At 46.0% G+C, this 23,686-nt stretch overlaps 1 protein-coding gene across 4 annotated transcripts in view; it reads right to left on the bottom strand.

The window, feature by feature from the left end:
• Positions 1-185: 185 nt before the first annotated feature.
• Positions 186-23,686, bottom strand: part of LOC106608242 (coiled-coil domain-containing protein 85C-A) — a 110,622-nt gene continuing 87,121 nt past the window's right edge. The window contains exons 3-6 of one of the 4 annotated variants that reach the window (XM_045721097.1): positions 11,616-11,723; positions 7,148-7,243; positions 6,779-6,880; positions 186-5,370 (exon numbers count right to left, since the gene is read on the bottom strand). In XM_045721097.1, coding sequence (XP_045577053.1) covers positions 5,281-5,370; positions 6,779-6,880; positions 7,148-7,243; positions 11,616-11,723 — 396 coding nt within the window. In that variant the 3' untranslated portion in view covers positions 186-5,280. Of the gene's footprint in view, positions 5,371-6,778; positions 6,881-7,147; positions 7,244-7,512; positions 8,822-11,615; positions 11,724-23,686 lie in introns of those variants that run through there. The other 3 variants (XM_045721098.1, XM_045721099.1, XM_045721100.1) reach the window with 3 other exon arrangements.

Here is a 23,686-nt window from a genome sequence, read left to right as displayed (position 1 = left end):
ATGGTCAAGTCATGGGTTCCAACCAGAAACCTTTTAGTTACTGTCCCAACTCTCTTAACCGCTAGGCTACCTACCACCCTGTCAGTTCTTCAGTACAGAAGGGATCGTATGTGTTCAGTGTTAATCAGTGGGCTCAAGTCAGCGTTTCCTCCCACATTAACTCAGAGAAGACACAGAACCACAAAGAAAGTAATCACTTGTTTATTTTCTTTCCTCCAAAATCATCTCAAAGTGGCCTAGTACATTTACTAATCCTTTTAGAATATCTGTCTGATCTCAGCTAAATTCACGAAAAAACACTTTACAGTAATGCTAGTAACTACAGGAATAGTTAGCATTAACATTAGGTTTGTGTCTGAAATGGCACCCTGTTCCCTATTTAGTGCAATACTTTTGTCTAGGTTCAGCACAACGCTGTGGTCAAAAGTAATGCACTAGGGCAGGGTTTCTCAAACTCGGTTCTGGTGCCCCCCTGGTACACGTTTTGGGTTTTGCCTTTGCACTACACAGCTGATTCAAATAATTGATTCTGAGTTGGTTATTTGAATCAGCTGTGTAGTGCTACGGTAAACAAACCGTGCAGCCGGTTTGAGTTTGGGAAACCCCTGCACTAGGGAATATGGTGATATTTCATATGCATACTAGGTTCATCATGTCTTCTGGTTTAGCACATACACAAGTCGCATTAAAAACACAGGTTCCAAATCAAACTCCCATGCAGAGAAAAACATGGCACAAAATGCCAGACTGAAGAATATTACAAATCATCTCCTCTCATGGCTACAAATCAGTTGTTCTAGAAAAAAGGACACTTCAAAAAAATCGATTCTTTGATTTTCTTTTTTGTACTAGAACCCATTAGCGAGAACCGAGGTGGAACCGTAAGATTGTACAGTCTGAAGCCTCAATGATGTTCTAATTAGGAACAAGAAATACAAGTGTCAGGAGAGGTTGAGCTGTCAATCACTGACTTATTAACCAATTACCCAATCAAAAGACTTGGATAGCAACCAAAATCTCCTGATAGGTTAAAATCATAAACAGGCCAATCACATGGCAGCCCTATCTAAACACATGGCAATAAATAGCCTTGAACAGTTTGATCATAACAGTACTTATTTCATCTGACTTCGTCATGGTATAACTCGTTAAAATGTATCGAAAAACATCTAAGGGAAGACTTGCTCTTTCTCACATTCCAACAGAAATTACTTTTACAAAACATGCACAGTTCAGTGCTGAAACTAATCTGCTGGATTCACCATGGCTAAAAAGCCTAATTCATATTATGCTAATTGGAAAATATAAACCATTCCATTTATTTTGTAGCTTTCAATAAAAATAGTGTTGTACAGTAGTTTGATTAGTTATTACAATAGATAGCCAAATTAGTCTGATCTTCCCTTTATGACAGTGGCATAAAAGCCTTTTAAGTTTCACAGAATATTTCTGAAACATTATTTCATATGAAAGGAATGCAGCAAATGTGTTCAGCAGTCTCCAACCCTGTATTAAGCAGGTGTCCTCAGTCCGTTACAGAGAACTACAGATTATGCAGGCAGCCTGACTAAGGGAAAGAATGACTACAAACCATCCAGTCTTCAGAGAGTCACAGAAGAAGAGTTGGGGTAAAGTTCTCGTTATTTCCCAACCTGAGAAATATGATTGTCTTGGAGCAGACACAAAGTTGTACATTTTAGTCATTTAAAAAACAACTATTTCCTCAAAAAATAAGATCACTCCATTGACTCTTGGCTGAGGCAGTTTCGATTCCAAATGGCCTTGATGCGTTTGAAGAGATAAAATAATAATTTGTTTCACCAAAACACAGTAAAAATATGAGTGGTTACCATAGAAACAGCTCTATTTAAGGTTCGGCTGTGTGCTTTTGTAAAACATAAAACCCATAAAACAGTCAGTTTTATCACATGGTCAACCTAGAGTAATAAAATTGTCTAAATAAACGATAACAACAGTAATGCTATGGCTTTATACATATTTTACACAAGTTTTAAAGGTGATCTCTGGTTTTGTGTTAATAATAGACATCTCTTATGAGCATAGGGCGCTAGGTATGTACGTCACAGTGGGTAACACAAATTAACACTTTGGATGCTAACGATAATTATTCTAATGCTAATTATGCTAATCAACCAGAGAGACAAAACTGACAGAGAAGCTACCTGGGTTTTAATGGGAAGTACTATGAAGGAGTGGGATGACATTGTTCTTAGACGCTGATCCACAGTCAGTTCTGCATGTGACCTCTAAATGCTCAAGATCAGGGTTGAAGGAGAGTGAAGCTGATCCTAGATCTGTGCATACGAGACACTTGTAACCCAAAACGTACTATCAAACCATATCTCATGTTATCACATCGTTACGTTTGGGGATTTTTTTTTTTATCCCAACGTTGCCCCAGCCTGAAGCCCTGCTATAGTAACCATGCAGCTCTACCTGAAGCCCTGCTATAGTAACCATGCAGCTCTACCTGAAGCCCTGCTATAGTAACCATGCAGCTCTACCTGAAGCTCTGCTATAGTAACCATGCAGCTCTACCTGAAGCCCTGCTATAGTAACCATGCAGCTCTACCTGAAGCCCTGCTATAGTAACCATGCAGCTCTACCTGAAGCCCTGCTATAGTAACCATGCATCTCTATCTGAAGCCCTGCTATAGTAACCATGCAGCTCTACCTGAAGCCCTGCTATAGTAACCATGCAGCTCTACCTGAAGCCCTGCTATAGTAACCATGCAGCTCTACCTGAAGCCCTGCTATAGTAACCATGCAGCTCTACCTGAAGCCCTGCTATAGTAACCATGCAGCTCTACCTGAAGCCCTGCTATAGTAACCATGCAGCTCTACCTGAAGCCCTGCTATAGTAACCATGCAGCTCTACCTGAAGCCCTGCTATAGTAACCATGCAGCTCTACCTGAAGCCCTGCTATAGTAACCATGCAGCTCTACCTGAAGCCCTGCTATAGTAACCATGCAGCTCTACCTGAAGCCCTGCTATAGTAACCATGCAGCTCTACCTGAAGCCCTGCTATAGTAACCATGCAGCTCTACCTGAAGCCCTGCTATAGTAACCATGCAGCTCTACCTGAAGCCCTGCTATAGTAACCATGCAGCTCTACCTGAAGCCCTGCTATAGTAACCCTGCAGCTCTACCTGAAGCCCTGCTATAGTAACCATGCAGCTCTACCTGAAGCCCTGCTATAGTAACCATGCAGCTCTACCTGAAGCCCTGCTATAGTAACCATGCAGCTCTACCTGAAGCCCTGCTATAGTAACCATGCAGCTCTACCTGAAGCCCTGCTATAGTAACCCTGCAGCTCTACCTGAAGCCCTGCTATAGTAACCATGCAGCTCTACCTGAAGCCCTGCTATAGTAACCATGCAGCTCTACCTGAAGCCCTGCTATAGTAACCATGCAGCTCTACCTGAAGCCCTGCTATAGTAACCCTGCAGCTCTACCTGAAGCCCTGCTATAGTAACCATGCAGCTCTACCTGAAGCCCTGCTATAGTAACCATGCAGCTCTACCTGAAGCCCTGCTATAGTAACCCATGCAGCTCTACCTGAAGCCCTGCTATAGTAACCATGCAGCTCTACCTGAAGCCCTGCTATAGTAACCATGCAGCTCTACCTGAAGCCCTGCTATAGTAACCATGCAGCTCTACCTGAAGCCCTGCTATAGTAACCATGCAGCTCTACCTGAAGCCCTGCTATAGTAACCATGCAGCTCTACCTGAAGCCCTGCTATAGTAACCCTGCAGCTCTACTGGTTTAAAGTGACACTATTCTAGGGGACTTCTTATAGAGCTCATCTGGGTTTCTTTTCAGCATAAAACAAAACAACAGGGTCCGGTTTCCCAAGAGCATCTTAAGGCTAAGTTTATCGTTAGTAACTTCGTAGGAGCATCGTTCAATCGCAGAGCTGTTTCCCAAAATCATCGTTACTAAAATTGTACTTGAAAACGCTTGTTAATTACAGACTGCATCAGACCGCTCGGTGTGTGAACAGCAAAGTGCGTCGTTAGATTTTTCCCTACCGTGTCACTTTATACACAGAAGACCTCCACTAAACAAAGAATCAAGATGTTTATCCGTCTCTCTGTGACCGACGAAGTTGACTACAAATACAAAGTTGCCAATGTCTTTGCAACTGTTACAAACAAGCGAAGGGTAAAAAGATGCTTCAAATGAAAACTGAGATGACTGCATTAAAAGATAAAGATGTCTACCTACAGAATATAACATATAATTGTATTTCAACGATACTGAAAGCAATTTCATGTTCATTCAATTTAGTTTTTATTTTACTATTTGGCTACTGTCTGCAATTTTTGCCTCATTATATTGAATGATGTGTAGCCTAACATGTGCACAGTGATGTTCCACATCTTGATCAATCTCCTTATTATAAGGTAGGCATTAGATTAAGCCGCCTCAATATTTGCAGCCATAGGTGATAATATCTCTCTAGGTAGCTGATCCATCGTTAGTATTGTGGAATAATTCTAATGTTAAGGTAAGATTTGACTGGAAGAAAGCTGATCAGAGAGCAGCGCTGCCTTTCGTTCGATCCTACCACCGTGTGAAACATGCTCCAACGAAGGCACTTAGCGAATGTTCTCTCTGTGTGGCATTTTGGGAAACGCATGTTATATCTTGGGCCGTTGTAGGAAAGATGCATGGTTAAAACAGTCGTAAGCCGAAGTTCCATCTCTATCGGGAAACCAGGCCCAGGAGAGTTATGAAATAATCTTGAGCACTATGTAAACTGTCTATCCCCAAATCAATAATACGAGGAAAATGGCAAATCAGTGAAAGTAGCTGCCAGTTCTCAACAACACTCGAAGTTCAAACTAAATGTGTGTACGGGGAGTTAGCATGTAGTGGCTTGGTGAGAGACGGAGATATCCATTCTGTGCTTTTCCTGGGTTGTCCAGTCATATATAACAGGTCATATCTAGAAGGGATACAGCTCTTGTCAAAATTAACGCCAAAAGTGGATTTGTTGCATTTTAGCTTACCTAAATGTAATTCTCCTAACATGCTACGTTAATTATCCTGCTGCAGAAGTTCGAACCTGCTACAAAAAGTCAATTTTGACAAAAGCTTTCATCCCATCTGGACAAAAGCCATATCCCAGGGGAATAGTGGGTGATGGGAACTGTAGTCAGTGGGAGCAGGGTGTTATGAGTAGTGTAGGCAGTAGGAGTGGAGGTGGTCAGGTCAGCATAGTTAGTTAGTCTTCCTCTCTGGTTGCTGTGGACTACAGAGGGCCTTTGAACTGGTTGCCAGAGAGATGCTGTCTGATGGATGGCTTAGCTCCTGCTGCGTCGCCCAGCTTTCTCCACACCACCTGGACCCACATACACACACAAAGAAAACACAAACAAAAGGGTTATGTCCTCACTTGGTCTTTCACTAACTGAACCCCTGGTAGAATCTCTCTGCATGTGAGATGAGAGGACCCAGGGTCTCTCTCTCTCTGAGATGGAGGGAGGAGGTGAAGGCTTTGAATAATGGAGGGCGCTGAGGAGAGGAGAATGCTCTGCTCTTTTTCCTGCCCCCTCAGATAGATTAATTGCTCTGACAGTTGGGCTGCGGGAGCCTCTTATAAAAGACTCCAATTAGAACACTACTCCACAATGGAACAGAGACACAGAGGAACAAAACACTCCAATTAGAACACTGCTGCAGGATGGGACAGAGACACAGAGGAACAACACACTCCAATTAGAACACTGCTGCAGGATGGGACAGAGACACAGAAGAACAACACACTCCAATTAGAACACTGCTGCAGGATGGGACAGAGACACAGAAGAACAACACACTCCAATTAGAACACTGCTGCAGGATGGGACAGAGACACAGAAGAACAACACACTCCAATTAGAACACTGCTGCAGGATGGGACAGAGACACAGAGGAACAACACACTCCAATTAGAACACTGCTGCAGGATGGAACAGAGACACAGAGGAACAACACACTCCAATTAGAACACTGCTGCAGGATGGGACAGAGACACAGAGGAACAACACACTCCAATTAGAACACTGCTGCAGGATGGGACAGAGACACAGAGGAACAACACACTCCAATTAGAACACTGCTGCAGGATGGGACAGAGACACAGAGGAACAACACACTCCAATTAGAACACTGCTGCAGGATGGAACAGAGACACAGAGGAACAACACACTCCAATTAGAACACTGCTGCAGGATGGGACAGAGACACAGAGGAACAACACAGTCCAATTAGAACACTGCTGCAGGATGGGACAGAGACACAGAGGAACAACACACTCCAATTAGAACACTGCTGCAGGATGGGACAGAGACACAGAGGAACAACACACTCCAATTAGAACACTGCTGCAGGATGGAACAGAGACACAGAGGAACAACACACTCCAATTAGAACACTGCTGCAGGATGGGACAGAGACACAGAGGAACAACACACTCCAATTAGAACACTGCTGCAGGATGGGACAGAGACACAGAGGAACAACACACTCCAATTAGAACACTGCTGCAGGATGGGACAGAGACACACCGAGCGAGTGAGAGAGAGAGACTCTGTACAACAAAGCTACAGTTCCTCCCAGTGCTTCATAGCTCTGAGCAAAATAGGCCAAGGCAATGTAGTTACAAGACCCAGAAAACCAATACTCATGTTTCTACCTGTACTAATAACGCATCAGGTGAGAGAGACAGATGAAAAGAGAGAGAGAAGGAGAAAGAAAAGACTACTTACATTACACATCTCTCTGACGATGGCCTTCTCCTTCTCACTCAGATCCTCCTCGTAGTCCTCTGGCCCCTGCTTCTTATCCAGGTTCTCATGCACCTCCAACACCTGGTACAATCAGGCATATGATCATGAAACCAAGTTAGTGAATCAATGTGATTCATTGTTTAAAGCAGCGGTCTCTCACAACACATCATCAACAACAACAACCTAGTCCTGCAGATACAATGGATGCTCAAATAAAAATCCTTGTTTTGGGCTGTGTATTTTAAAATAAATCAAATACACAGAGAAAATAATGAAAAAAACCAGATCCACAAATACACATGTATTTGAACCCAAGTCTGTGTGAGAGATAATGTCAAGTTGTCATACCTTCATAGCGTGGACCACAGACTCTGGTTTCTGAACACAGGACAGGTAGCCTGTTACCGGGGTTGACTCACTGGTGGGGAGGCGACCAACCGTGCCCTGAGAGGAGAAAAACCCAGTTAGTCTGGTGGGGAGGCGACCAACCATGCCCTGAGAGAGGAGAAAAACCCAGTTAGTCTGGTGGGGAGGCGACCAACCGTGCCCTGAGAGAGGAGAAAAACCCAGTTAGCCTGGTGGGGAGGCGACCAACCGTGCCCTGAGAGGAGAAAAACCCAGTTAGTCTGGTGGGGAGGCGACCAACCGTGCCCTGAGAGAGGAGAAAAACCTAGTTAGTCTGGTGGGGAAGCGACCAACCGTGCCCTGAGAGGAGAAAAACCCAGTTAGTCTGGTGGGGAGGCGACCAACCGTGCCCTGAGAGAGGAGAAAAACCCAGTTAGTCTGGTGGGGAGGCGACCAACCGTGCCCTGAGAGAGGAGAAAAACCCAGTTAGTCTGGTGGGGAGGCGACCAACCGTGCCCTGAGAGAGGAGAAAAACCCAGTTAGTCTGGTGGGGAGGCGACCAACCGTGCCCTGAGAGGAGAAAAACCTAGTTAGTCTGGTGGGGAGGCGACCAACCGTGCCCTGAGAGAGGAGAAAAACCCAGTTAGTCTGGTGGGGAGGCGACCAACCGTGCCCTGAGAGAGGAGAAAAACCCAGTTAGTCTGGTGGGGAGGCGACCAACCGTGCCCTGAGAGAGGAGAAAAACCCAGTTAGTCTGGTGGGGAGGCGACCAACCGTGCCCTGAGAGGAGAAAAACCTAGTTAGTCTGGTGGGGAGGCGACCAACCGTGCCCTGAGAGAGGAGAAAAACCCAGTTAGTCTGGTGGGGAGGCGACCAACCGTGCCCTGAGAGAGGAGAAAAACCCAGTTAGTCTGGTGGGGAGGCGACCAACCGTGCCCTGAGAGAGGAGAAAAACCCAGTTAGTCTGGTGGGGAGGCGACCAACCGTGCCCTGAGAGAGGAGAAATACCCAGTTAGTCTGGTGGGGAGGCGACCAACCGTGCCCTGAGAGAGGAGAAAAACCCAGTTAGTCTGGTGGGGAGGTGACCAACCGTGCCCTGAGAGAGGAGAAAAACCCAGTTAGTCTGGTGGGGAGGCGACCAACCGTGCCCTGAGAGAGGAGAAAAACCCAGTTAGTCTGGTGGGGAGGCGACCAACCGTGCCCTGAGAGAGGAGAAAAACCCAGTTAGTCTGGTGGGGAGGCGACCAACCGTGCCCTGAGAGAGGAGAAAAACCCAGTTAGTCTGGTGGGGAGGCGACCAACCGTGCCCTGAGAGAGGAGAAAAACCCAGTTAGTCTGGTGGGGAGGCGACCAACCGTGCCCTGAGAGAGGAAAAAAACCCAGTTAGTCTGGTGGGGAGGCGACCAACCGTGCCCTGAGAGAGGAGAAAAACCCAGTTAGTCTGGTGGGGAGGCGACCAACCGTGCCCTGAGAGAGGAGAAAAACCCAGTTAGTCTGGTGGGGAGGCGACCAACCGTGCCCTGAGAGAGGAGAAAAACCCAGTTAGTCTGGTGGGGAGGCGACCAACCGTGCCCTGAGAGGAGAAAAACCCAGTTAGTCTGGTGGGGAGGCGACCAACCGTGCCCTGAGAGAGAAGAAAAACAGAGTTAGTCTGGTGGGGAGGCGACCAACCGTGCCCTGAGAGAGGAGAAAAACCCAGTTAGTCTGGTGGGGAGGCGACCATTCGTGCCCGCTATTCTAAACTATTTGTAATTGCTTGAAGTTACTTACTTACTGTAATAGGTAAGGCTTAACCACAAAAGTAAAATTTATTTTAATTTTCCCTTATTTTTTAGGTGAAACCCACTGTGTGAAATGTGTTAGCAGAAATGCTGTACTGGTGAAACCCACTGTGTGAGATGTGTTATCAGAACTGCTGTACTGGTGAAACCCACTGTGTGAGATGTGTTATCAGAACTGCTGTACTGGTGAAACCCACTGTGTGAGATGTGTTAGCAGAACTGCTGTACTGGTGAAACCCACTGTGTGAGATGTGTTAGCAGAACTGCTGTACTGGGCCAGATATCGGTTCTATTCCTTGCTGGGTAAGGCTTTTGTATAAGTAAAGGTTTTGGACAGTGCAGAGAAACACACAGCTCCAGGCGGTGTTTACTATTCATATGGTTGTTGAGTCCTGGCTCAGTTCCCTGCATAATCAGCCTGTTTTAGGTCTTCCAGTACAGGGAGAGAGAAATACACTGTCAGAAACCATGGTCCGTAAGTTAACACACTGTCAGAAACCATGGTCCGTAAGTTAACACACAGTCAGAAACTATGGTCCGTAGGTTAACACACAGTCAGAAACCATGGTCCGTAAGTTAACACACTGTCAGAAACTATGGTCCGTAGGTTAACACACAGTCAGAAACCATGGTCCGTAAGTTAACACACTGTCAGAAACTATGGTCCGTAGGTTAACACACAGTCAGAAACCATGGTCCGTAGGTTAACACACAGTCAGAAACTATGGGATACCGTGTTAAAACGAGGAATAGGAGCGGACTATCTAGTGTCGGCGTGAATGAAATTAAGGCAGTGTTGTCTAACTAAAACACACACGCTTGCACGAACGCATGCACACTCACACACAACGTGACCTGAAAGTGGAAGTGGGGCAGAACAAAGAGAGAGCAGAGGGCCAACTAAATATAAAACCATGATGATGATGGGAGAAGAAGCCATCCTATTAACTAAGAGAGAACAGGAAGTTCTGAATCATCTCTCTCTCTCTCTCTCTTTGTCTCTCTGTCTCTCTCTCTGTCTCTCTCTCTCTCTCTCTTTCTCTCTCTCTGTCTCTCTCTGTCTCTCTCTCTTTGTCTCTCTGTCTCTCTCTCTTTGTCTCTCTGTCTCTCTCTCTTTGTCTCTCTGTCTCTCTCTCTCTCTTTGTCTCTCTGTCTCTCTCTCTCTCTGTCTCTCTCTCTTTGTCTCTCTGTCTCTCTCTCTTTGTCTCTCTGTCTCTCTCTCTGTCTCTCTGTCTCTCTCTCTCTGTGTCTCTGTTTCTCTCTCTGTCTCTCTCTGTGTCTCTGTGTCTGTCTCTGTGTCTCTGTCTCTGTGTCTCTGTCTCTGTGTCTCTGTCTCTGTGTTCCACTAAGGCCATCTCTTACGCTTGGATGAACACATCAGAAGCCAGCCAATCAATCACAGTACAGACCATAATGAGATGGAGACGTGGAGACGTCACGACAACTGGACCAAAACAAGATGCACGGTAAAGGGCTGTTCTTAGGCACGACACAGCCCTTAGGCGTGGTATATTGGCCTTATACCACAAATCCCAGAGGTGCCTTATTCCACAAACCCCCACGATGCACAATTCCACAAACCCCTGAGGTGCCCTATTCCACAAACCCCAGAGGTGCCCTATTCCACAAACCCCAGAGGTGCCCTATTCCACAAACCCCAGAGGTGCCCTATTCCACAAACCCCAGAGGTGCCCTATTCCACAAACCCCAGAGGTGCCCTATTCCACAAACCCCAGAGGTGCCCTATTCCACAAACCCCAGAGGTGCCCTATTCCACAAACCCCAGAGGTGCCCTATTCCACAAACCCCAGAGGTGCCCTATTCCACAAACCCCAGAGGTGCCCTATTCCACAAACCCCCGAGGTGCCTTATTCCACAAACCCCCGAGGTGCCTTATTCCACAAACCCCCTGAGGCGCCTTATTCCACAACCCCCCGAGGTGCCCTATACCACAAACCCCCGAGGTGCTCTATTCCACAAACCCCCGAGGTGCCCTATTCCACAAACCCCCGAGGTGCCCTATTCCACAAACCCCAGAGGTGCCCTATTCCACAAACCCCCGAGGTGCCCTATTCCACAAACCCCAGAGGTGCCCTATACCACAAACCCCTGAGGTGCCTTATTCCACAAACCCCCGAGGTGCCTTATTGCTATTATAAACTAGTTATGAACATAATAAGATATACTACGGATTTCAGCCAATCAGCATTCAGGGCTCGAACCACACAGTTTATAATAGAACATGTAGTTCTGTATGTAGGGCCTTTGGACTGGGTCTTAGGTCTGGCTGTATGTAGGGCCTTTGGACTGGGTCTTAGGTCTGGCTGTATGTAGAGCCTTTGGACTGGGTGTTAGGTCTGGCTGTATGTAGGGCCTTTGGACTGGGTCTTAGGTCTGGCTGTATGTAGGGCCTTTGGACTGGGTCTTAGGTCTGGCTGTATGTAGGGCCTTTGGACTGGGTCTTAGGTCTGGCTGTATGTAGGGCCTTTGGACTGTGCCTAATTCATTTCATAGTACATGATTCAGTTGAAACAGGCTCTGGGGAGACAGAAGTTTAAACTGGGTGGTTGTGATGTTAGAGAGAGAGTGGGAGAAAGACATGCAGAGGATGGCTGTAAGAACAGCAGTGGGTAGATGTCTGTTTATAGTTAGTAAAGAGGGTGTGTGTGTGTGTCTGTGTGTGTTCTCACGTTGTGCAGTGCTTCTTGGCGTCGTGGCAGGGATGACAGCTGAGACTCAGAGTGGTACAGGGTCATCCCCTTCCTCAGGACACGCAGGTCCCCTGGGTTACACTGCTGCTGGGGAGACAGAGAGAGATTATCACACACCGATCAATACCCACATCACAGCCCACAGAACCTACCAACACACTGTTCAATATCCACATCACAGCCCCCAGAACCTACCAACACTGTTCAATATCCACATCACAGCCCACAGAACCTACCAACACTGTTCAATACCCACATCACAGCCCCCAGAACCTACCAACACACTGTTCAATACCCACATCACAGCCCCCAGAACCTACCAACACTGTTCAATATCCACATCACAGCCCCCAGAACCTACCAACACTGTTCAATATCCACATCACAGCCCCCAGAACCTACCAACACTGTTCAATATCCACATCACAGTCCCCAGAACCTACCAACACACTGTTCAATACCCACATCACAGCCCCCAGAACCTACCAACACTGTTCAATACCCACATCACAGTCCCCAGAACCTACCAACACACTGTTCAATATCCACATCACAGCCCCAGAACCTACCAACACACTGTTCAATATCCACATCACAGCCCCCAGAACCTACCAACACTGTTCAATATACACATCACAGCCCCCAGAACCTACCAACACACTGTTCAATATCCACATCACAGCCCCCAGAACCTACCAACACACTGTTCAATACCCACATCACAGCCCCCAGAACCTACCAACACTGTTCAATATCCACATCACAGCCCCCAGAACCTACCAACACTGTTCAATACCCACATCACAGCCCCCAGAACCTACCAACACACTGTTCAATATCCACATCACAGCCCCCAGAACCTACCAACACTGTTCAATATCCACATCACAGCCCCCAGAACCTACCAACACTGTTCAATATCCACATCACAGCCCCCAGAACCTACCAACACTGTTCAATATCCACATCACAGCCCCCAGAACCTACCAACACACTGTTCAATACCCACATCACAGCCCCCAGAACCTACCAACACTGTTCAATATCCACATCACAGCCCCCAGAACCTACCAACACACTGTTCAATACCCACATCACAGCCCCCAGAACCTACCAACACACTGTTCAATACCCACATCACAGCCCCCAGAACCTACCAACACTGTTCAATACCCACATCACAGCCCCCAGAACCTACCAACACACTGTTCAATATCCACATCACAGCCCACAGAACCTACCAACACTGTTCAATACCCACATCACAGCCCCCAGAACCTACCAACACTGTTCAATACCCACATCACAGCCCCCAGAACCTACCAACACTGTTCAATATCCACATCACAGCCCCCAGAACCTACCAACACTGTTCAATATCCACATCACAGCCCCCAGAACCTACCAACACTGTTCAATACCCACATCACAGCCCCCAGAACCTACCAACACTGTTCAATATCCACATCACAGCCCCCAGAACCTACCAACACTGTTCAATATCCACATCACAGCCCCCAGAACCTACCAACACACTGTTGTGCACAGGGATAGGAGGTCAAAAATGTCTCATATGGAAATATTCTGAAATGTTGTTCTCTACGTATTCTCTCATATTCATAAAGATCACAGGTACCTGGGGGTTCTAACTAGCCATCCATCCATCTGTCTGTCTTTAGGGAGAATCGCCAATGTTTCCTATGACATTTCCAGAGTCACGCACGTCCAGCATGTTGTGTGTGTGGTCACGTGATGGCTGGAAGAACCTTGTAAACCTAGCTATAAATAACACAGTGAGCGGTGTGTGTGTGTGTGTGTGTGTGTGTGTGTGTGTGTGTGTGTGTGTGTGTGTGTGTGTGTGTGTGTGTGTGTGTGTGTCACATCTGGCGCTCCTGGGTGTCAGGGGACTGAATGCAGAACACAGCCTTCTCCCACAACAACATGCACTCCAGAGATACAATTAGCACTCCATCACTGCACCTCTGGCTCATGCTGCTTCACATTCCCCCATCCCATCACTCCTCTAGCATTCCCCCATCCCATCACTCCTCTAGCATTCCTTCATCCCATCACTCCTCTAGCATTCCCCCATCCCATCACTCCTCTAGCATTCCCCCATCCCATCACTCCTCTAGCATTCCCCCCATCCCATCACTCCTCTAGCATTCCCCCATCCCATCACTCCTCTAGCATTCCCCCACCCCATCACTCCTCTAGCATTCCCCATCCCATCACTCCCCCAGCATTCCCCCATCACATCACTCCTCTAGCATTCTCCCATCCCATCACTCCCCCAGCATTCCCCCATCACATCACTCCTCTAGCATTCTCCCATCCCATCACTCCTCTAGCATTCCCCATCACTCTTCAAGCATTCCCCCATCACATCACTCCTCTAGCATTCCCCCATCCCATCACTCCTCTAGCATTCCCCCATCCCATCACTCCTCTAGCATTCCCCATCCCATCACTCCCCCAGCATTCCCCCATCACATCACTCCTCTAGCATTCCCCCATCACATCACTCCTCTAGCATTCCCCATCCCATCACTCCTCTAGCATTCCCCCACCCCATCACTCCTCTAGCATTCCCCCATCCCATCACTCCTCTAGCATTCCCCCATCCCATCACTCCTCTAGCATTCCCCATCCCATCACTCCCCCAGCATTCCCCCATCACATCACTCCTCTAGCATTCTCCCATCCCATCACTCCTCTAGCATTCTCCCATCACATCACTCCTCTAGCATTCCCCCATCCCATCACTCCTCTAGCATTCCCCATCACTCTTCAAGCATTCCCCCATCCCATCACTCCTCTAGCATTCCCCCATCCCATCACTCCTCTAGCATTCCCCCATCACATCACTCCTCTAGCATTCCCCCATCCCATCACTCCTCTAGCATTCCCCCTCCCCATCACTCCTCTAGCATTCCCCCACCCCATCACTCCTCTAGCATTCCCCCATCCCATCACTCCTCTAGCATTCCCCCTCCCCATCACTCCTCTAGCATTCCCCCATCAACAGTCTGTCTAAAGACTGTTGAACTACTCAGGCTGAGTCAGCCAGAGTAACACTACACCGGTCTGTCTAAAGACTGTTGAACTACTCAGGCCGACTCAGCCAGAGTAACACTACACCGGTCTGTCTAAAGTGGACCATGTGCAGTAGGACAGTGAACAAGGGGACTGTTATAATAACACACTTCAATACTCAAGTAGACAGAAGTCACTTCTAAAATGATTTAAGTACTTTTGACGCAGTTCTCAAGTCAGTGTTTTTGTACATGTGTATATTAAATAGGGGTATGCAGACTTCTTTCTGTTGTGTCTAGGTATTTCCACTGTTGTGTCTAGGTATTTCCACTGTTGTGTCTAGGTATTTCCACTGTTGTGTCTAGGTATTTCCACTGTTGTGTCTAGGTATTTCCACTGTTGTGTCTAGGTATTTCCACTGTTGTGTCTAGGTATTTCCACTGTTGTGTCTAGGTATTTCCACTGTTGTGTCTAGGTATTTCCACTGTTGTGTCTAGGTATTTCCACTGTTGTGTCTAGCCCACAGCATAATCCTTCTTTACAAAGTTTAAAGTGTAAACCACACAATCCAGCCAGTTAGGAGGGTCAACATTCCATTCTAATGCTTTTATTGTTTTCTTCACAATCACAAACAACGTTTCACTGCTTCACCTTCACAAAACTGGGACGTTAGGAAATATTTCCACAGAACAGGGAAGGAGGAAATATCTCCACAGAACAGGGAAGGAGGAAATATCTCCACAGAACAGGGAAGGAGGAAATATCTCTACAAGAACCAACCCAATATCACAGATGATTGTGATATAGACACAAATTGCTTATTTTAAATTAATGACAGGCACACAAAAAAGTAATTTTTTTGCAATACACAATTTTGTATATAGTGAATTTCAAATCACAGAAAGTCAGTAGGTTACTTAATTAAGACAAATGATAGGAGACAACTTTAGCATTTTATCTATTAGCAACTTTGCAACTACTTTTTAGCTACATTGTAACTACTTAGCATGTTAGCTAACCCTTCCCCCAACCCTCACCTTAACCCTTTAACCTAACTCCTACCCCTAACCTTAACCCTATAAAGATATGTGTCGGTTCCTTTCTCCATCTCGAGATCTCACATTTCACTAAGTTTGTCATAGAAAGCAAAAATTCCTCAACATCATCAACAACAGATCAACAACATCATCAACAACAGATCAACAACAGGACGTTCATATAACTTTCAGGACGTGTTCATTTTCTGGCTTACATACACCAGTTGTCAGTCATGCATTAATGACTGGTTCTCTACCTGAGTTCGCTGTGTCGCCCTCATACACCCACCAGATTGCCCTACAGGCTGGGACAAGCATTCATGCTTCACAACACACTGTAAAATATCATTCACCTCCCAGGCCTCTGTTCAATACAACACACTGTAGCATATCATTCACCTCCCAGGCCTCAGTAAAATACACTGTAACATATCATTCACCTCCCAGGCCTCAATACAATACACTGTAACATATCATTCACCTCCCAGGCCTTCAATACAACACACTGTAGCATATCATTCACCTCCCAGGCCTCAATACAATACACTGTAGCATATCATTCACCTCCCAGGCCTCTGTACAATACAACACACTGTAGCATATCATTCACCTCCCAGGCCTCAATACAACACACTGTAGCATATCATTCACCTCCAGGCCTCAATACAATACACTGTAGCATATCATTCACCTCCCAGGCCTCAATACAATGCAATACACTGTAGCATATCATTCACCTCCCAGGCCTCAATACAATACACTGTAGCATATCATTCACCTCCCAGGCCTCAATACAATACACTGTAGCATATCATTCACCTCCCAGGCCTCTGTACAATACACTGTAACATATCATTCACCTCCCAGGCCTCTGTACAATACACTGTAACATATCATTCACCTCCCAGGCCTCAATACAATACACTGTAGCATATCATTCACCTCCCAGGCCTCAATACAATACACTGTAGCATATCATTCACCTCCCAGGCCTAACACACACCAACAGAGCTGTGGACTAAGCCACCAAGAGCATAGTATAATTAGCTTGCATGCTACAGCGGCATGATAGCGATTTGGCAGAACATGAGGCCAATGTGTAAGCTAACAGGTGTGAAAGGCCCATCACCACAGAAAGTAAATTTGGCTGAACATGAGGCCAATGTGTAAGCTGACAGGTGTGAAAGGCCCATCACCACAGAAAGTAAATTTGGCTGAACATGAGGCCAATGTGTAAGCTGACAGGTGTGAAAGGCCCATCACCACAGAAAGTACATTTGGCTGAACATGAGGCCAATGTGTAAGCTGACAGGTGTGAAAGGCCCATCACCACAGAAAGTACATTTGGCTGAACATGAGGCCAATGTGTAAGCTGACAGGTGTGAAAGGCCCATCACCACAGAAAGTAAATTTGGCTGAACATGAGGCCAATGTGTAAGCTGACAGGTGTGAAAGGCCCATCACCACAGAAAGTAAATTTGGCTGAACATGAGGCCAATGTGTAAGCTGACAGGTGTGAAAGGCCCATCACCACAGAAAGTAAATTTGGCAGAACATGAGGCCAATGTGTAAGCTGACAGGTGTGAAAGGCCCATCACCACAGAAAGTAAATTTGGCTGAACATGAGGCCAATGTGTAAGCTGACAGGTGTGAAAGGCCCATCACCACAGAAAGTAAATTTGGCTGAACATGAGGCCAATGTGTAAGCTGACAGGTGTGAAAGGCCCATCACCACAGAAAGTAAATTTGGCTGAACATGAGGCCAATGTGTAAGCTGACAGGTGTGAAAGGCCCATCACCACAGAAAGTAAATTTGGCTGAACATGAGGCCAATGTGTAAGCTGACAGGTGTGAAAGGCCCATCACCACAGAAAGTAAATTTGGCTGAACATGAGGCCAATGTGTAAGCTGACAGGTGTGAAAGGCCCATCACCACAGAAAGTAAATTTGGCTGAACATGAGGCCAATGTGTAAGCTGACAGGTGTGAAAGGCCCATCACCACAGAAAGTAAATTTGGCTGAACATGAGGCCAATGTGTAAGCTGACAGGTGTGAAAGGCCCATCACCACAGAAAGTAAATTTGGCAGAACATGAGGCCAATGTGTAAGCTGACAGGTGTGAAAGGCCCATCACCACAGAAAGTAAATTTGGCAGAACATGAGGCCAATGTGTAAGCTGACAGGTGTGAAAGGCCCATCACCACAGAAAGTAAATTTGGCAGAACATGAGGCCAATGTGTAAGCTGACAGGTGTGAAAGGCCCATCACCACAGAAAGTAAATTTGGCTGAACATGAGGCCAATGTGTAAGCTGACAGGTGTGAAAGGCCCATCACCACAGAAAGTAATAGCATATAAAGACCAGCGTAGAGTTGGACTTAGAGCGTTACCTTGTTTCTCTGTATCTGTGATAAACTATCTCTGCTACAGGCCTGAATGTGGGGGGAGCAAGAGATATTATGAGAGGATGGCTGACCAGTTGTTTTGTGTGACACCGAGGTCATAGGTCATTGTAAAACAAAGTAAATTGTAAAACAAAGTAAACACACAACAGATGGCAATACTATGTCTGGCTATGTAGGAGGATATTGACTGTGATGATCACAAAGCAGAGATATACATTATCTTACCAAAATGGTTCTAAAGGAAAGTTAATATCAGGTATCCTTATGTAAAAGGTAATGGAGGCCAATCTTTAGCACATACTTATTAATTGCCTCGATGATACAAGTTTTGTGTCAGTGGTTCCAGCCCACACACTTTGCCAACATAATAATCTGAAGGAAGATCACTGGGAAAATAAGTGCTAAAAATAAATAAGATCCCAATTAAATATATATTTAAATCGCTTTTATGTCTTCAAAGACGAAGCTTGAGTTGGTCTATCGCTACGGTGCTTTTGCACTGACGTGACCTGAGCCTCACGTAATAGAATAGCATACAGTGCTTCAGTGTATCAAGCCATACAATTTAAAGCAGAGATCATCCAACTAGATTCAGCCGCGGGATGATTTGTTCTTCAGAGGATGGTCAGGGGGTCGGAAACATAATGACAAATCATTTGCAAACTGAAGCCTAACCAGATAATTGATTAAAACAGAATCATTTCAAACATTACATTTGTATACGATCATATATTTGTATATATATCATATTATGTGTGGGAATACTTTGGAACACATTTCCAAAATTAAAATCCCTTGGAGCTGATTTCCTGGTGGTTTACAATAATAAAAATATATATATCTTTATTTTTTGCTCAGAAAACTTGGGAGGCCAAATAAAGGGGAAAAAAAGACAAAACAAAGTGATAATATTTCATGTTTACATGGCTGATGACTATATGCTGAGATAGGTTTTCGGATCGATTACCTATTGGTTCAAAAGGTTTTCGGATCGATTACCTATTGGTTCAAAAGGTTTTCGGATCGATTACCTATTGGTTCAAAAGGTTTTCGGATCGATTACCTATTGGTTCAAAAGGTTTTCGGATCGATTACCTATTGGTTCAAAAGGTTTTCGGATCGATTACCTATTGGTTCAAAAGGTTTTCGGATCGATTACCTATTGGTTCAAAAAGTTTTCGGATCGATTACCTATTGGTTCAAAAGGTTTTCGGGATCGATTACCTATTGGTTCAAAAGGTTTTCGGATCGATTACCTATTGGTTCAAAAGGTTTTCGGATCGATTACCTATTGGTTCAAAAGGTTTTAGGATCGATTACCTATTGGTTCAAAAGGTTTTAGGATCGATTGCCTATTGGTTCAAAAGGTTTTAGGATCGATTACCTATTGGTTCAAAAGGTTTTCGGATCGATTACCTATTGGTTCAAAAGGTTTTAGGATCGATTACCTATTGGTTCAAAAGGTTTTAGGATCGATTACCTATTGGTTCAAAAGTGCACATAGGCCTAGGCTTACAGTACGTACGTATATTACAAGACAACACGTTTAAAGCTGCAATATGTTACTTTTAAGGTGACCCAACCAAATTCACATTAAAATGTGAGTTAAGATCTGTCAAGTCCAAGAAGCAGCAGATTTCTATGCTTCCATTCTTAATAAGTTTAGTTTTTTGCATCTTCTCCATTTTCGGTTTTGTACACCAGCTTTGAACAGCTGAAAATACAATATTTTTCGTTATTGAAAATATATTTCACAGCGGTTTAGAAATTAGGCAATGTCAAACAATTCAAATTTTTGTGATCAGGAAATGGCAGAGCAATTTCTGCATATCGCACCTTTTAATGTATTTAAAGGTAATGTTTGTCTCGTTCACTAGCCTTGTGTGTGTCTCTCGTCTCGATATAGCCGACATACTGTATACAGTGCATTCTGAAAGTATTCAGACCCGTTTACTTTTTCCAGATTTTTTTACGTTACAGCCTATTTTAAAATGTATGAAATAGTTTTTCCCCCTCATCAATCTACACACAATACCCCATAATGACAAAGCAAAAACATGTTGTTTTTTTGCACATTTACAATAAAAAAAATATATAAAAATATATTTACATAAGTATTCAGACCTTTTACTCAGTACTTTGTTGAAGCACCTTGACAGCAAATACAGCCTCAAGTATTCTTGGGTATGACGCTACAAGCTTGGCACAGCTGTATTTGGGGAGTTTCTCCCATTCTTCTCTGTAGATCCTCTCAAGCTCTGTGAGGTTGGATGGGGAGCGTCGCTGCACAGCTATTTTCAGGTCTCTGCAAAAATGTTCGATCAGGTTTAAGTCCGGGCTCTGGCTGGGCCACGCAAGGACATTCAGAGACTTGTCCCGAAGCCACTCCTGCATTGTCTTGGCTGTGTGCTTAGGGTCGTTGTCCTGTTGGAAGGTGAACCTTCACCCCCAGTCTGAGGTCTGGAGCAGGTTTTCATCAAGGATCTCTCTGTACTTTGCTCTCTTCATCTTTCCCTCGATCCTGCCTAATTTCCCAGTCCCTGCCGATGGAAAAACATCTCCACAGCATGATGCTGCCACCACCATTCTTTACCGTAGGGATGGTGCCAGGTTTCTTCCCGACGTGAAATTTGGGATTCAGGCCAAAGAGTTCAATCTTGGTTTCATCAGACCAGAGAATCTTGTTTCTCATGGTCTGAGAGTCTTTAGGTGCCTTTTGGCAAAATCCATGTGGGCCATCATGCCTTTTACTGAGGAATGGCTTCCGTCTGGCCACTCTACCATAAAGGCATGATTGGTAGAGTGCTGCAGAGATGGTTGTCCTTCTGGAAGGTTCTCCCATTTCCACAGAGTAACTCTAGAGCTCTGTCAGAGTGAATATAGGGTTCTTGGTCACCTCCCTGACCAAGGCCCTTCTCTCCTGATTGCTCAGTTTGGCCATGCAGCCAGCTCTAGGAAGAGTCTTGGTGGTTACAAACTTCTTCCATTTAAGAATGATGGAGGCCACTGTGTTCTTGGGAACCTTCAATGCTGCAGAAATGGTTTTGTACCCTTCCCCAAATCGGTGCCTCGAAACAATCCTGTCTCGGAGCTCTATGGACAATTCCTTTGACCTCATGGCTTGGTTTTTGCTCTGACATGCACTGTCAACTGTGGGACCTTATATAGACAGGTGTGCGCCTTTCCAAATCATGTCCAATCAAGTTGTAGAAACATCCCAAGGATGATCAATGGAAACAGGATGTACTTGAGCTCAATTTCGAGTCTCATAGCAAAGGGTCTGAAAACTTATGTAAGTAAGGCATTTCTTATTTTTACTTTAATAAATTTGAAAACATTTCTAAAAACCTGTTTTGGCTTTGTCATTATCGGGTATTGTGTGTAGATAATTTATTTTTATTATACTTTTATTTAACTAGGCAAGTCAGTTAAGAACAAATTCTTATTCACAATGATGGCCTACCGGGGAACAGTGGGTTAAACTGCCTTGTTCAGGGGCAGAACGACAGATTTTTACCTTGTCAGCTCAAGGACTCGATCCAGCAACCTTTCAGTTACTGGCACAATGCTCTAACCACTAGGCTACCTGCCGCCCCATTAATGAGGATTTTCTTTTTTTATCCAGTTTAGAATAAGGCTGTAACGTAACAAAATGTGGAAAAAGTCAAGCGGTCTGAATACTTTCCTAACACACTGTAGCTGACGTTTAGACTGGTTCCTCCCCCTCTCCCTCTAGAGCCTTTCTCCCCCTCTCCCTCTAGAGCCTTTCTCCCCCTCTCCCTCTAGAGCCTTTCTCCCCCTCTCCCAAAAACCTGAAAGGTAACAGGTGAACTCCTGGTGAACTGGAAGAGCCTCCATCTCCCCATTTACCCTCCTGACAAACTCCATGTCATAGGAAGGTCACCCAGAGAGAAGACGACAACGCTGTCACTGTCTGCTTCTCAAATGGCTCCCTATTTCCTATGAGTCCTGGCCAAAAGTAGTGCACTACACACGGTGCCATTTGGGATGCTGTCACTCTGTCTCAGAGCTCCTCTCCATCTCATCTCTCTTCTAAGCCTTGGGGGCGACATCACATCATGGCTCTGTACTGTGGCTGGCTGTCTTACAGCTCTGGCATGAATTAAACATGGATAAACACATTCTCCACCCTTCAGTTCAGACGTACGGCTCGGTGCATTGTGAGTGGGAGAGACATCAGCGTGTTGTTGTGAGTGGGTGGGTTGAGGAGAGACTACAGCGTGTTGTTGTGAGAGGGTGGGTTGAGGAGAGACTACAGCGTGTTGTTGTGAGAGGGTGGGTTGAGGAGAGACTACAGTGTGTTGTGAGAGGGTGGGTTGAGGAGAGACACCAGCGTGTTGTTGTGAGAGGGTGGGTTGAGGAGAGACTACAGCGTGTTGTTGTGAGAGGGTGGGTTGAGGAGAGACTACAGTGTGTTGTGAGAGGGTGGGTTGAGGAGAGACACCAGCGTGTTGTTGTGAGAGGGTGGGTTGAGGAGAGACTACGGCGTGTTGTTGTGAGAGGGTGGGTTGAGGAGAGACTACAGCGTGTTGTTGTGAGAGGGTGGGTTGAGGAGAGACTACAGTGTGTTGTGAGAGGGTGGGTTGAGGAGAGACTACAGCGTGTTGTTGTGAGAGGGTGGGTTGAGGAGAGACTACAGCGTGTGTTGTGAGAGGGTGGGTTGAGGAGAGACTACGGCGTGTTGTTGTGAGAGGGTGGGTTGAGGAGAGACTACAGCGTGTTGTTGTGAGAGGGTGGGTTGAGGAGAGACTACGGCGTGTTGTTGTGAGTGGGTGGGTTGAGGAGAGACTACAGCGTGTTGTTGTGAGAGGGTGGGTTGAGGAGAGACTACAGCGTGTTGTGAGAGGGTGGGTTGAGGAGAGACTACAGCGTGTTGTTGTGAGAGGGTGGGTTGAGGAGAGACATCAGCGTGTTGTTGTGAGAGGGTGGGTTGAGGAGAGACATCAGCGTGTTGTTGTGAGAGGGTGGGTTGAGGAGAGACTACAGCGTGTTGTGAGAGGGTGGGCTGAGGAGAGACTACAGCGTGTTGTTGTGAGAGGGTGGGTTGAGGAGAGACTACAGCGTGTTGTTGTGAGAGGGTGGGTTGAGGAGAGACTACAACGTGTTGTTGTGAGTGGGTGGGTTGAGGAGAGACATCAGCGTGTTGTTGTGAGAGGGTGGGTTGAGGAGAGACTACAGCGTGTTGTTGTGAGTGGGTGGGCTGAGGAGAGACTACAGCGTGTTGTGAGAGGGTGGGCTGAGGAGAGACTACAGCGTGTTGTTGTGAGAGGGTGGGTTGAGGAGAGACTACAACGTGTTGTTGTAAGTGGGTGGGTTGAGGAGAGACACCAGCGTGTTGTTGTGAGTGGGTGGGCTGAGGAGAGACTACAGCGTGTTGTTGTGAGAGGGTGGGCTGAGGAGAGACTACAGCGTGTTGTGAGAGGGTGGGTTGAGGAGAGACTACATCGTGTTGTTGTGAGAGGGTGGGTTGAGGAGAGACTACAGCGTGGTGTTGTGAGAGGGTGGGTTGAGGAGAGACTACAGCGTGTTGTTGTGAGAGGGTGGGCTGAGGA

The sequence above is a fragment of the Salmo salar genome, chromosome ssa06 (genome assembly GCF_905237065.1).
Source record: "Salmo salar chromosome ssa06, Ssal_v3.1, whole genome shotgun sequence".
Classification (NCBI taxonomy): Eukaryota; Metazoa; Chordata; class Actinopteri; order Salmoniformes; family Salmonidae; genus Salmo; species Salmo salar.
Note: the sequence above shows the minus strand (reverse complement) of the source record. Positions and strands in the feature narration are given on the sequence as shown.